This window comes from Staurois parvus, unplaced genomic scaffold (assembly GCF_062004578.1).
Source record: "Staurois parvus isolate SC_StPar_1 unplaced genomic scaffold, SC_StPar_1.0 ptg000172l, whole genome shotgun sequence".
Lineage (NCBI taxonomy): Eukaryota > Metazoa > Chordata > Amphibia > Anura > Ranidae > Staurois > Staurois parvus.
This window is the reverse complement of record NW_028317968.1, coordinates 12,848,653-12,861,396: the sequence shown is the minus strand read 5'-3', so window position 1 is coordinate 12,861,396 and position 12,744 is coordinate 12,848,653. Positions and strand designations below refer to the sequence as shown.

At 42.1% G+C, this 12,744-nt stretch overlaps 1 protein-coding gene across 9 annotated transcripts in view; it reads left to right on the top strand.

Moving 5' to 3' along the window:
- Positions 1-12,744, top strand: part of MACF1 (microtubule actin crosslinking factor 1) — a 402,996-nt gene that overhangs the window by 164,104 nt on the left and 226,148 nt on the right. For all 9 annotated transcript variants that reach the window (XM_089676708.1, XM_089676721.1, XM_089676720.1 and 6 more), the window contains one exon: positions 1,630-1,722. In XM_089676708.1, coding sequence (XP_089532834.1) covers positions 1,630-1,722 — 93 coding nt within the window. The remainder of the gene's footprint in view (positions 1-1,629; positions 1,723-12,744) is intronic.

Sequence of the window (12,744 nt, the reverse complement as noted above, 5' to 3'; positions counted from 1 at the left end):
GTGAAATATATTCTGCCAGTGGTGAGCCCTGGTTTGTGTGGATGGAGGAATCTTCTTTTTTTTTTTTTTTTTACTTAAAGCAAAGTTAAATCTTTCCTATTTTTTTCATGCGGTCCCTGTAAAGTAGCTAGGGAAAAATTGTGCAAGTGTGCATACCTGCCAAACGCTGTTCGCTGTGGCTGTATCAAAACTTTTTTTTTTGGCACCGACACATCACATAGATGCTATTGTAGAAGGCAATTTAAAAGTGACTGATTGAACAGTTGTGTGGATAGAAACTGCCAGCAATCCCAAGGAAAGCTGTCAGATAGGGCAGTGGCAGACAGGCAGTTTCAGTGAACTTTTGAGGTTAAAAATTGCCTTTCTTTTTCACAGGCAATAAGGTACACAGGAATGCCATACATGTTCCTACATCTTAAACAAGGTTAAAGCACAGAGGAACTCGGAGACTGTTGGAAGGGAGTGGGAGGCAAAAACAGATTGCACATAAAAAAACACTCCCCCTCCTTAATATGTCATAAGGTCCAGTAATAATTAGGAATAATAATGAGCTCCCAGTTCAGTCCAAACCCATGTTGGGATCAAATGTTTGCTTGTCTGAAGGTTTGGCAAACAGCCAAAATAAATGGGTGTTCAGCTGAGCCAAACCTGTGGCTGCAGCAAGAAGTGATACAGTTTGCAGCAGTATTAATACCGCTGCTAAATGTGATCGCTTCCTTTTCAGGCTGGTTGTGGGAGAGCTTGGTGGCTTCTGAACCTCTAACAAGTTCCCTGACAAATCACCTTGTCCCTCTGTTGATGAGCTCAAGGGCCTCTTCCCCACAACCCTGGCCCAGTGGTTGTTGGCATCTGTAAATGAACGTACTGTCATTTTCAGAAAAGTCTTTTAATAACAAAATAATAATAATAATAATCTGAATATTTAACAATGAATATTCATCATCAAACTTGTCACCCAGTGATGTAGGTCCTTTTTACATCATGATGAATGATACCCTCAATGAAAAAAATCCTGATTCTGATCTTGTCACTCACTCACCTCTTATGCCAGCTCCCAGACCCTCACAGCTAAATATGGAATGTGGTATGGAACCTAGGTAATGTCTTTGACAAACGATGGACATGACCATATTTGGCCATTGATGACATGGGGATACAATAGGCATCATTGATCAAATGTTATCTTGTCTATATCTGGATTCTGCATCTGAACTTCAGTAAAGTTCACCTGCTCCAAACCAAACCCATCACTAATGGGGAAGAGGTGGTGAAAAGTGCATGACCTCTTGGATTTCCTACCAATGAAGCTCAACCCAGCAGCCAAAGAAATTACAGAATCCTCCTGTAGCACCTGCACAGCATATTTTCAGTTGTTGGAAAAAAGCAAAGAGATGTATCTGTAGATTTGCATGCACGTGATTTTCAAATACGTAGCAGAGATTGTAATAACAAAAAAGGAAACTTTAGTACTTTAGTTCTTAGCTTTAAAACCATGTAGTAAACAGCATCCTTATTAACATTGTTGTGCAATAGCTCTGAATTAAAAAAAAAGAAGACAGCAGTAAGTTATTTAAATAGGGTCTGCAATATCTTGCAGAAAATACCATTCTACATGTTGTTTGTGCATAGGTGAAATTGGTCAATATCCGGAATGACGATATCACGGACGGGAACCCAAAACTCACCCTTGGGCTGATATGGACCATAATCCTTCACTTTCAGGTAAGTGAATTGTCAGAGCATGCAGATTGTTTTATTATGATTTTTATTTACTTAAACTTCTGTGTTGGTAAAATTTGGAATTTAATCAAAGCAATGTGGGCTCAAATATAAACTGCAGCAATATGGTGTTTCTGTATTTAATAGTGCATTTTAACAGATATTGGGAAATGGTAGTAATTGTAGTGTGCCAACATTTTAGCCGACAGGAAGTGAGGTAAAATCTACATCAGCAACACACAGATAGTACAGCTTTTGTACATGCCCCCTTGTTCATACCTCTATAATTCTACACTGCTCCATGAGACCTCACTTTTTTCCTTTAACCTACATCACAGGACATAGGAGCGTTAATCCTTAGACTATTGGGTTATGCTCCACCACCAGATGATTGGACATTGGCAAATCGCAAAGCTTGACACTGCCCAGCATAACCACTACTTTTCCCAACATTGTCTCATTTTGTTGCTAGTGCTCCTAGGTGATGGACCTGTCTCTTTTTGCTTTAATGCACATAGTTATACTTTTAACTGTGCTTCTCTACTGAGCCTCAGTGCTCTATAGAAGGGGCAGTTTTCTGGATCAGACCGTATCAATGGTTTTATATCACTACCCACACCATGATGGAAGAACAGGAAAGGCCGATAAGCTGTGTTGGCACTGGATCCTGAGTGTGGAGCTCACTTTGGCAAATGGTTGCATCTGAGAGTTAGTGGGGCAGCACAGTGGCTAAATGGTTAGCACTTCCACCTGGCAGTACTAGGGTCATTGGTTCGAATCCCAGCCACGGCACCAGCTGCCTGGAGTTGGCATTTTCTCCCTGTCCCTGCGTGGGTTTCCACCGGGTACTCTTGTTTCCTCCCAAACTCCAAAGACATGTTGGTAGGTTAATTGGATCCTGTCTAAATTGGCCCCAATATGTGTATGTATGAATGTAAGTTAGGGACCTTAGATTGTACACCCCTTGAGGGTTAGGGACTGATGTGAATGTAATATCTATGTAATGCGTGGCGTAAATTGACAGCGCTATTTAAGTACCTGAAATAAATAAAATAGTTGGTGAGTTGCTTTACAGGTCCATAGCTATGGCCTGCTGCAGCAAAGCCCAATCTCTGTAAAACCTTACGGGGTTTGCCTGTCCAGGAGAAGTTGGAGATTGAGCCAGTTCCCTGCTCTTCTACATGTGTTGTAAATACCCCTTGTGTTGTCTCCTTACCTCCAGGTGGTTAGTGGGACTAATAGCACAGAACCGGAAACCTTTAATATTCCTGCGCTTAGAGAGTAGGCCAAAAAAGGTTAGTAGACTGCAGTCATGTCTTAGCCCTCATGGGGTGCACTCGCCTTGCTGCCCTCAAAAGACTGGGGGAATCTAGAGGCACTGCAGTAACAAACAGAGGGTGCACAGGCCTAGTGCATTATCCTTAAAATATGGCTTTAATGTATAAAATGGTAAGTATTATACTCACAAAATGGACTAAAGTACATGTTCATCTCTTAAAAGCAGCACAGTACAATATGTAAAACATCATGTGACCGAGCAATGGAATCTCAACAGACTGACATGTTTCAAGGACTTATCCTCTTTCTCAGAGCCCTCTGAAGAAGAAGAAAAGTCCTCAAAACGCATCAATCTGTTGAGTGCCCTCTGAGGAAGAGGATAAGTCCTTGAAACGCATCAACCTGTTGAGATTCCATCATTCTGTCATGTCATGATATTTTATGGAATGTATTGTGCTGCTTTCATGAGATGAACATCTACTTTAGTTCATTTTGTGAGTATAATACGTACCATTTTATACATTAAAGCCATATTTTAAGGATAATGCACTAGGCCAGTGTGCCCTCTGTTTTGTTTGTTATTGCATGACTAATCGCACAGACTGAGTTTTCCCTACAGTGTCTGTGAGCTGCAGGTTCCCTCATTAAAAGGTACTGTGTACACCCTGTTGGTGCTACAGGGCATTCACGTACCTCCATGTTCAGTTGCAGAATGGGTACTGAGTCCTCCCATTGTCCGGTCCCAATGCCAGCAGAATGCACTACCTATTGTGCTGCTTTGGCCCAGTGACTCCGCTCCATCCTGCAGGCGCAGTTGGAAGACTACACTGGACATGTGCAGGTGCCATACTGGAATCAGCCCTTTTCACAGAGGGCACCAACCAAGAAGGAGGTATATTGCAGAGCTGCTACAGCACGGGTCATGATGTGAATGGGGATGCTGAGCTTCCAGGTAGTGTGACCCTGGGAGGCCACTCCTTTCCCTATATTGGTGCTAGTGCTCAGGATTGTGAGTATTGCACCCCCCTGTGGGCCTTGCAGGCATGGTGGATTTGGCAGTTGGGGAATCGAGATTAGATGGACTAAACTTAATCGTACAGTAGTACAAAACACAAGCTGGACTTTCTAGGCTGGTAGCTTTTTAGGTAATTGGACACAAAGCTTTGCGGTACACACTTCCTGGGCAAACCTCATAATCCTACCTCACTCCGTGAGAACTCATTTTTTGCTAGTGTCCTCTGGTGATATGCATAGATCATTTTCTTCACTAGTTTTATTAGTTTACCTCTGATTATTCTATCAACTCATCAATCCACTCCTCACCTTCTCCTAATTTAACAATAGAAGATATGCAACCTATGTATACCCTTGGGGACTGTACCTTCAGGCACTGTATCCTTCTTTGGGTGCTCACCTCAGCACAATTATGTATTTGAAATTTGTTCACTTGAGTATTGTTAGACATTTCAAACATTCCAGTAAAATTCCACCGTTCAGAGTGTAGTCTCAGGAGGATGACGAAGGAGCTACATCACACCATGGTCAAATTATTACTGCCACTTCCAACTAGAGCCCTTTATAAGGTACATAGGCACTTCCTACAGCTCTTTTGCCATGAAGACTTCACTACAGGATGGTCTGCAACTGGGTTGCTGCAGTCTCCATCATGGACATGTTTACCCCATTTCTGTACCCTATTTGGTGAGTACCCCGTAAGGGATTACCTTTACCAAGGGTATTCCCCTTGGGCAACCTTAATGGAAGTATGTCTGATCATCTTCTGGGCAGTGAACAATGTCTAGCCTTTTCTGCTATTCACATTCTAAGAGTGGATAATTTAAAGGCAGATTGCCTTAGCCATCACCTGGACCACGGGAATGGGCCTTTCATCCTGACATCTTCAATTTCCTATGTCAGAAATGAGCCCTCTGTTCTATTCTGCTTTTCATGATTTGGCTTTAGTGACATGGATGTTGAAGCCCAGATATTGAGGGACATGGGGTGTCTCTAATTCTCTCAATCCTACATTAAAGCCAAAAAAAACTATTTCCAGAAAAATGTACTATCATACCTTAAAATCCTACTTTACCTGATGTAAGTACAAGCATTTCAATCAGAGATATTCTGGCCTTCCTACAACCAGGACTTAACCAAAATTAGTCTTAAAGCGATTCTAAAGGTACATTTTTTTTCTCCTTAATAACAAACATGTCTATACTTACCTACTGTTTGAAGTGGTTTTGCACAGAGCAGCCTGGATCTTTCTCTTCTCGGGTCCCCCGCAGGCTCTTCTGGCTCCTCCTTTCTGTCTGGTACCCCCACAGCAAGCAGCTTGCTATGGGGGCACCTGCTGCTCCGTGTGTCCATTCACACATGGAGCCGTGGTGTGGCCCCACCCCCTCGCTCCTCATTGGCTGACTGACTGTGATTGACAGCAGCTGGAGCCAATCGCTCCATGTTGCTGCCTCAGCCCATAAGGAGGCAGAGACCCAGGGCAGCAGAGGCTGTCATTCACATCGCTGGATTGCGATGAGGCACAGGTAAGTATTGAGGGAGCTGCTACATACAGAAGGTTTTTTACCTTCATGCATAGAAAACCTTCAGCCTTTACAACCACTTTATTGTCCAATTTGTTCCAAAAACCTTTGGTTTCATTTTCCTTTGTAAAAACCCTCATTCAAGGTGTTTCTTGAATTAGACATCCCTTACATTGCTCTGTGCTTCCTTGGGATCCTAATTTTGGATGAACTAGGTTTCCTGCAAAAAGGCCTTCTTAGTGTCTTTTGCATCTGTTTGACGTGTCTCAGAACTAGTGGCTCTGTCATGTAAGGGTCCCTTCCTGATTCTTTACAAAAGCAAATTAGTCTTGCACCCAAGACTACCTTTCTGCCTAAGGTGGTATCCCATTTCCACCTTAAGGAAGACATGGTCCTTCCCTCTTTGTCCCCTGCTTCCAAAGGATAAATTCACCTTTTCGGTCAGAATTTATCTTTTCATAATAAATAGAAGCGTTTTCCAATGTCATTTCTAGCCCAGCCATCTCAATGTGCTTTTCTCTCACTTACCTTATTCACAGGAGGTTTAAAATCTTGTCAGTTTATCTGAATTTTTTTATATGATTTTCAGATTCCATCACTTCCTTTAGATCAGTGGTTCTCAACCTTCCTAATGCCGTGACCCTTTAATACAGTTCCTCATGTTGTGGTGACCCCCAACCATAAAATAATTTACCCAGTAATTATAATTCATGAGTGTCGTTTTACCTCCAATACTGCTGCTTTCAACACAGTAGCTGCTTTTAACAGAGTAGCTGCTTTTAACAGAGTAGCTGCTTTTAACAGAGTAGCTGCTTTTAACAGAGTAGCTGCTTTTAACAGAGTAGCTGCTTTTAACAGAGTAGCTGCTTTTAACAGAGTAGCTGCTTTTAACAGAGTAGCTGCTTTCAACACAGCAGCTGCTTTCTACACAGTAGCTGCTCTTTACACATCGGAAATATGTGTTTTCTGATGGTCTTAGGGGACCCCTGTGAAAGGGTCGTTCGACCCCCAAAGGGGTCGCGACCCACAGGTTGAGAACCACTGCTTTAGATCATCTCTCAGAATTCACTTCCTGTAGGCCATCTCCCTGAAGCCTTCACTTCCTTGTTTCATCACAAAAGAGGGTGTGTTAGGGTGTTTTCACCACTTTGGACCACACCTCCCTCGTTACAATACTATCTCCCACCCACTTTCTATACAACCTGATTGCACAATCTCCTTTAGATCCCCCATCCACTATGTAGTACAAGGGCCTGTCTGATTTGACACAGATTGAATCTATTGTTCAGGTATGTCCTCCTATTCCATAGTCCAGGTAAATCAGTGTCCCGTGGTCTGCATGCGACCCCAGGGAGTTTAGCATGTGGCTTGGTCTTGTCTGAAGGGACGCTAGGCAAATGCACGTGTGGAGAGATTTGTGTGCACACGCGCTAATGAGGTCCGTGCAGGATGCATACGCTAATGAGGTCAGCTGGTAAATTCCTTCCTGTGTCTTACTGGCTTCTCTATCCTAAATCTACATACCAGCAAGTGATGACGTTTTCTAAGAAATACAGCAAGGGCTAAGGTAAGGCCTTGTTTTAATTTTTCTACAACTGAGGCACAATAATGGTATATTGGTACACACGGGATCTGGATTTTAGAATAAAAAAGGTGAACTTAGCCTTTAAGCACCCCAGAGAGATTGCTTTTCATTGTCTAGATGTCAGATTTATCGGAGTCTAAAATCCACAACCTCTATTAGAAAGATAGATTCTCTCAGTCCGATGGCCAGGGCCTTGCAAAGTACATTCTGATTCAAAATCCACTATTGTATTGTCAAACACTCATCTTCAAAGACCGCTGCACGGAGATATACAAAATTTATAATAAAAATGGATGCACTGTCTCCTTAAATGTGATCATGAATCCAATCATGAATGAATTATAAAGATAAACCTATTGTGCAAAGTGAATCAGAATAAATATGTAAAACAGTATGATCCATTGATACGTATCTTGTGACAAAAAAGGAAAAAATATACCAATTCATAAACACATATACAATGAAATAAATACTGAGTGAATGAGTAAATTTCATATACCACGCAAAGGTGAGTAAAGTGCAATAGAGCTTGAACCAATAAATATCTAAAAGTGCAACAAAAAATTAAATGTCCCAAACTGGTGCTGTGAAATTTTTTCATCCAAGAGAATAGTGACTCTCCAAGTGCTCCACCACCTTCAAGTGCGCAAAATCCTTACAAGAGGAGGCAGACCTCTGTCACTGTCATCTCACACCACTAGATGGCTCCAATACACTCTCAAAGGACTCCGGCACCACCTCGATCTCTTATATGTCATCAGAAGTTGGTGGTTTGGTGTCCTATCTCTCTGGATCCACAATTGCTAGGTGGATGCAACAGATCATTATTTAGGTGTATGACCTGAAATGGTAGAGTTCCACCTTTCCTGTGGGCCTTCACCAGAAGTATCAGTGCACGCCACCAAAAGTGTTGTTGCTTTTCAACATCAGGTCTTGGTTTCCCAGATCTGTAAAGCGGCCACGTGGTCTTCTGCTCGTACATTCTCGCTTAAGTTTTACTAGGTGGCAGTTCAGGCCTCTGTGGATGCTGGCCTTGGAAAGTCCTACAGGCGGCCCTGTAGAGGCTTTCCCAGTTATTCCTCCACTTGTCCTTTTAAGAGGATAATTCCTGTTTGGCCTGTTCGCCTTTGCTGTTGCATGCCCCTCGTGAGATTGCTTTTGAGCATCCCAATATTCTACAAATTAACTTTCCTGTGTCAATGAGGATAGCAGGATTTTTGACTTGCCTGTAAAATTACTTTTTTGGGGTACCTCACATAACACGGTTCCCTCCATCGTGATATCCCTACTATAATTCGTCCCTCACTTCCTGTCTGGTGAAACCATTGTCAGTAGGATAGAAAGTGAGGGTAAATATCTCTAATAGAACCCTGGATAGCATTATAAACATGACAGGGGTTGTTCTGATTCTTCCTCATTCTATCTAAAACTAGAAAAAAAAATATTGTTTTGGGCTTGACATATGCTTTATTGCAGAATTCAAATGCTAGCGGAGAGTGGCAGAACCATCAGGCAGTTTAAAGGGTCAGTGAGCAAAGGTTTTCTTAGACCGCAATAGTAAACCAGTGTTGGCTATTGTTTATTTCTAATGCATTGGCTGCCTGGCCATTGGTATTTGTTCAGTGCTAGGCATTATTTTTAGAGATTATTGTAAAATAGGCTAGTGTAACACAACATTAGTAAAATGACTGGATAAAGTGTTGTGATGTTTGAGCTGCACTCACCTGAATTCCAGATTCTTCTTGCCGATGATTGTGTATACTATAGTAGTTTTTTTAAGGAGACAGTTTAGCTTGATGATTCTTGTTAATTAAATAATTGCTTAGAATTTGCATTCTATAAAAACAAAGGATGACCTTCAATGTCTTTTGTATTGATAAAGCAGTTACTACGTTTTTTTTATTTTCCTATATCTTTAGTAAATAACGCATAATTCCATTGCATAGTGTGGCCCCAAACCTCCTCTTCAGTGTGTACCACCATAGCAGGCTGCTTCTTATGGAACGGACTTGCTCCCAAGCCAGGCTGTGTGTGGCCATAGATGCCTGCAGCTTGGCTCCGCCCCCTGTTCTCTGCTCACAGGGTTTGGTTGACAGCAGCAGAAGCCAATGGCTCCCACTGCTGTTTCTCTGTCCTGTAAATGCAGGAAGAGATGAAAGAGCTGCTACAGATGGGCACAGTGCTGGATCACTGTTTAGGGGGCTGAGGGGGTGATACTGCTACAGGGACATTTTTTACCTTATTGCGGGGAATGCATTAAGGGAAAAATTACTTGACTTTTAGAACCACTGTAAGTAAATGATCTGCTATTGTTTATACATTTCTCTGCTGGATTGGTTTTTTCTCTCATCCACAGAATGGCTACTATAGACTGCTGAAGGTCACAGAATCCTTGTATAATATATTGCTGGGGGTCAAACACTGGAAGCCACATTTTTTGCTGAGCATGCATTGTCTTAGAATTCATGCCATTTTTAACAAGGTTATTCTGCAGAAAATCTGATCAATTATATTTATTAGTAACAATATGTTTTTATTTTTGAGAGCTTTTTGCAGTCAGTCATTTTTCTGCATAAAGCTCTGTGTATCTGTCAGTGTAGAGCACCAAAACCTTATCTGAATACTAACTTATGGAATAATTTTTAAACAAATTTCTAAAGCACTTTATCCAAAAATCATTTTTAGTGACGCAAAGTTTTTTTTTTTTTTTAATTTTACAACATGTCTAATATGGTAGTAGTGTGTATACATAAGTGCAGCTCAGAGTGGCTGTAGCCAGCCCAAAAAGATGATCATGGTGCTAGTTTAATGGGGACCCAGTGAACAGAATGTTTTTTTGCAGGAAAGGCGTTGAGTCTTAAGCGTTTTTGGTCTACTACTATTTATATACTTGGATGAAAGGATCACTCTGTTGGTGAACCATGGAGTTTGCTGTAGGTTTTTACCATAAACGTACAGTACAGTGTACAGGCAAAGTATTCATAGACCCTGGGTTATAGCCCTTTACACACCCCGTGGCTGCCTCCCCTATGACCCTACCGCACTCTGTGAGTCCTTGGTTTTTTGTCCTAAAGTGATGGATCTCTTCTCCTTCGCTGAGAAATCTTAGCTTAAACCACTTTATTATATTACTGTTTCATTTTCAAATTCTTCAATTGCTCACTGCCTTCTAATGCCACATATATGAGCAGTGCATCTGGATCAACACAACCTTGGTAAACCTTGGAAGATGTATCTGGACCCCATACTGTGGGGACAGCCTGTAAAGCTGCTTCAGGCACTTGATCCTGCATGGGCACTCACCTTAGCACTTCGTGCTGAAGTAGTCACCCAGAGAGTGCTATACAGGTCCAGGGCAGTGGTCCAACCCCATGGAACCTAGTTCCTGAGACCCCTAAAGGGGTATGCCCACTCTGACAGGCAAAGCCTTTTATATGCAGTCCAGCGTCATGAACAGCTAAAACAGGATCTGTATGCTTCTATCTGTTACTGAAGAAGACCGGGGCAATATTTGAATTGTATTATAGTGTAGACTTTTCACTTTTAGTGCTAAAAATCACTCAAGAGGTCACTCTCAGGTGAATGACAAAGTGACCAAAGGTCACATATTTCACTGCCATTTCTGCCTAGAGCCCATAAAAGGTACACTTCGTCCCACCCTTTTGCCTTAGGAATTCACTACAAGATGGCATTTTCCTTACACATATGCTTACCCTTTATTCCACACCCAAATCTGTGAATACTCTACAGGGGAATACCCTTACATGTAACTATTGCGAAACCACAGGTAGAAAATTTTCTCTGCCAAAGGCCTGCACAACACTCAATCTTAATGATATTGCACCCTTTGCATTGGAGCAGGAGCTGACTCTAATACCGATGTCTGCATATTTAGCTCTTTTTCAGGCACTCAACAAACAGCCTATTTCTCACAGCCTTATTATCTTAATTCCTTGGGCATATAATGGCTTTAGGGCCCTTTGCTGTGGGCTGAAAAACGCCACACCTCTTTTCCTACTCCCATTTATCTACCAGTCAGTCAGATTCCAACAAACATGCCATAGACGAGGCAGACACAGAAAGAAGGGAATGATGAGAACCCCACGGCAGTATTGGAATAAGCTGCAGAAGAGGTATCTTCCCCAGTATGCTGCTATATTGAAGAGGGAGCTTCATGTAACATTCTTGCTAATGCGAAAAGGCTCATTGCTGCTATCCACAAGAGTCTTTGCATTGTGCAGCTTGATTCTCTTCTGTTTCGCCATGCCCCTTTGAGTATTAAGAAACCTGCAAAATCTTTCAAAACCTCTCTTTTCATTAACAGATTTAATGTGTGCAGTCTATGATGATTGGATCATTCCAAACAGAATTTTCACTTCACCCAAAATCTTGGCTCAAAATGATTATAAAGGCAAAACTTTTTTTTTAGCTCTTCTTCACCTCCCTTGCCCCTAAATACTTACCTGACACCCCTCCTGATTCATCACGGTCCCCGCCGACAACAATGCTGTACTTCTTTCACAGGCTTCACTGAGAGCAGCAGGAGCCATTGGCCTTTGCGGCTGTCAGCTTGTAGTTTTCAGTGAACTACCACGGTGCTCCATAGTGCCTTGGTAGATCATTGAGCCATCCTGTGAGTAAGTATCTGCTTGCCCATATGGAATGTACCAGCAAGCAGATATAATGACGGCTCAGGGGGAGAATTGCATGGCTCTAGTGATGTGCTGATCGCTGGTGCAATGCTTTAGAGGCTCCACAAGCAAAAATAAATGCACATTTTTTTACCTGCAAAAAAATGTTGCATTTGTTATTTTTTGTTAAAAGGTGAATTTATCCTTAAAGATAGCAAGTCTGGTAATTTCATAAGCAGAAACTCGTTCTCCAGGGATATCTGCAGTCCACATCCCAGGAGTGCAAAAACTGGAAAGCAGACTTCCATAGCTGCCACTGCCTGGATCAAGGGTAATGGACTCAAACTGAGACATCTTCAATTTGATATGGCAGAATTGGGGACTTCGGATATAGATATCCTGGACTCTCCTTCCTTCCAGTATGAATTCTGCCTTGTCTGCTCAGAAAGAAAGCATAAGAGAGGAAAATCAAATTGGCTTTGAAGAACCTGGTACACATACATCTAGCACATAATCCCTTGCCTCTTCCCAACAAGCAAGATCTGCTCTTTCAAGGCTCTCTTTTACCATCTTGCTTCACAGTCTCTGGATTTAACGGCATGGCTTCTGAAGCTCAGGTCCTAAAAGATAGAAGTCTCTGAGTCTGTTATTCTTACCTTACTAAAAGCAAGTTTTAGGAGGGTCTATTATTGTACCTAGAAAATCCTTCTTTGCCTGGTGTGAACATAGGCAACTTCAATTCCAGAGATTACTGGCCTTCCTACAATCAGGCCTTGACCAGAAGGTGGCCTTAAAGTGGTTCTAAAGTCTCAAGGTTTTTAACCTTCACACATTGTATGTATGAAGCTAAAAACACCTTCTGTGTGTAGCAGCCCCCCCCAGCCCCATCCTGATTGAGCAATGTCCATGAGAGCCTCAGTTCTCTGGGGACACTCACTTCTGATTGGCCGAGGCAGCAGCCATTGGCTCCCACTGCTATCTGTCACAACCAGTG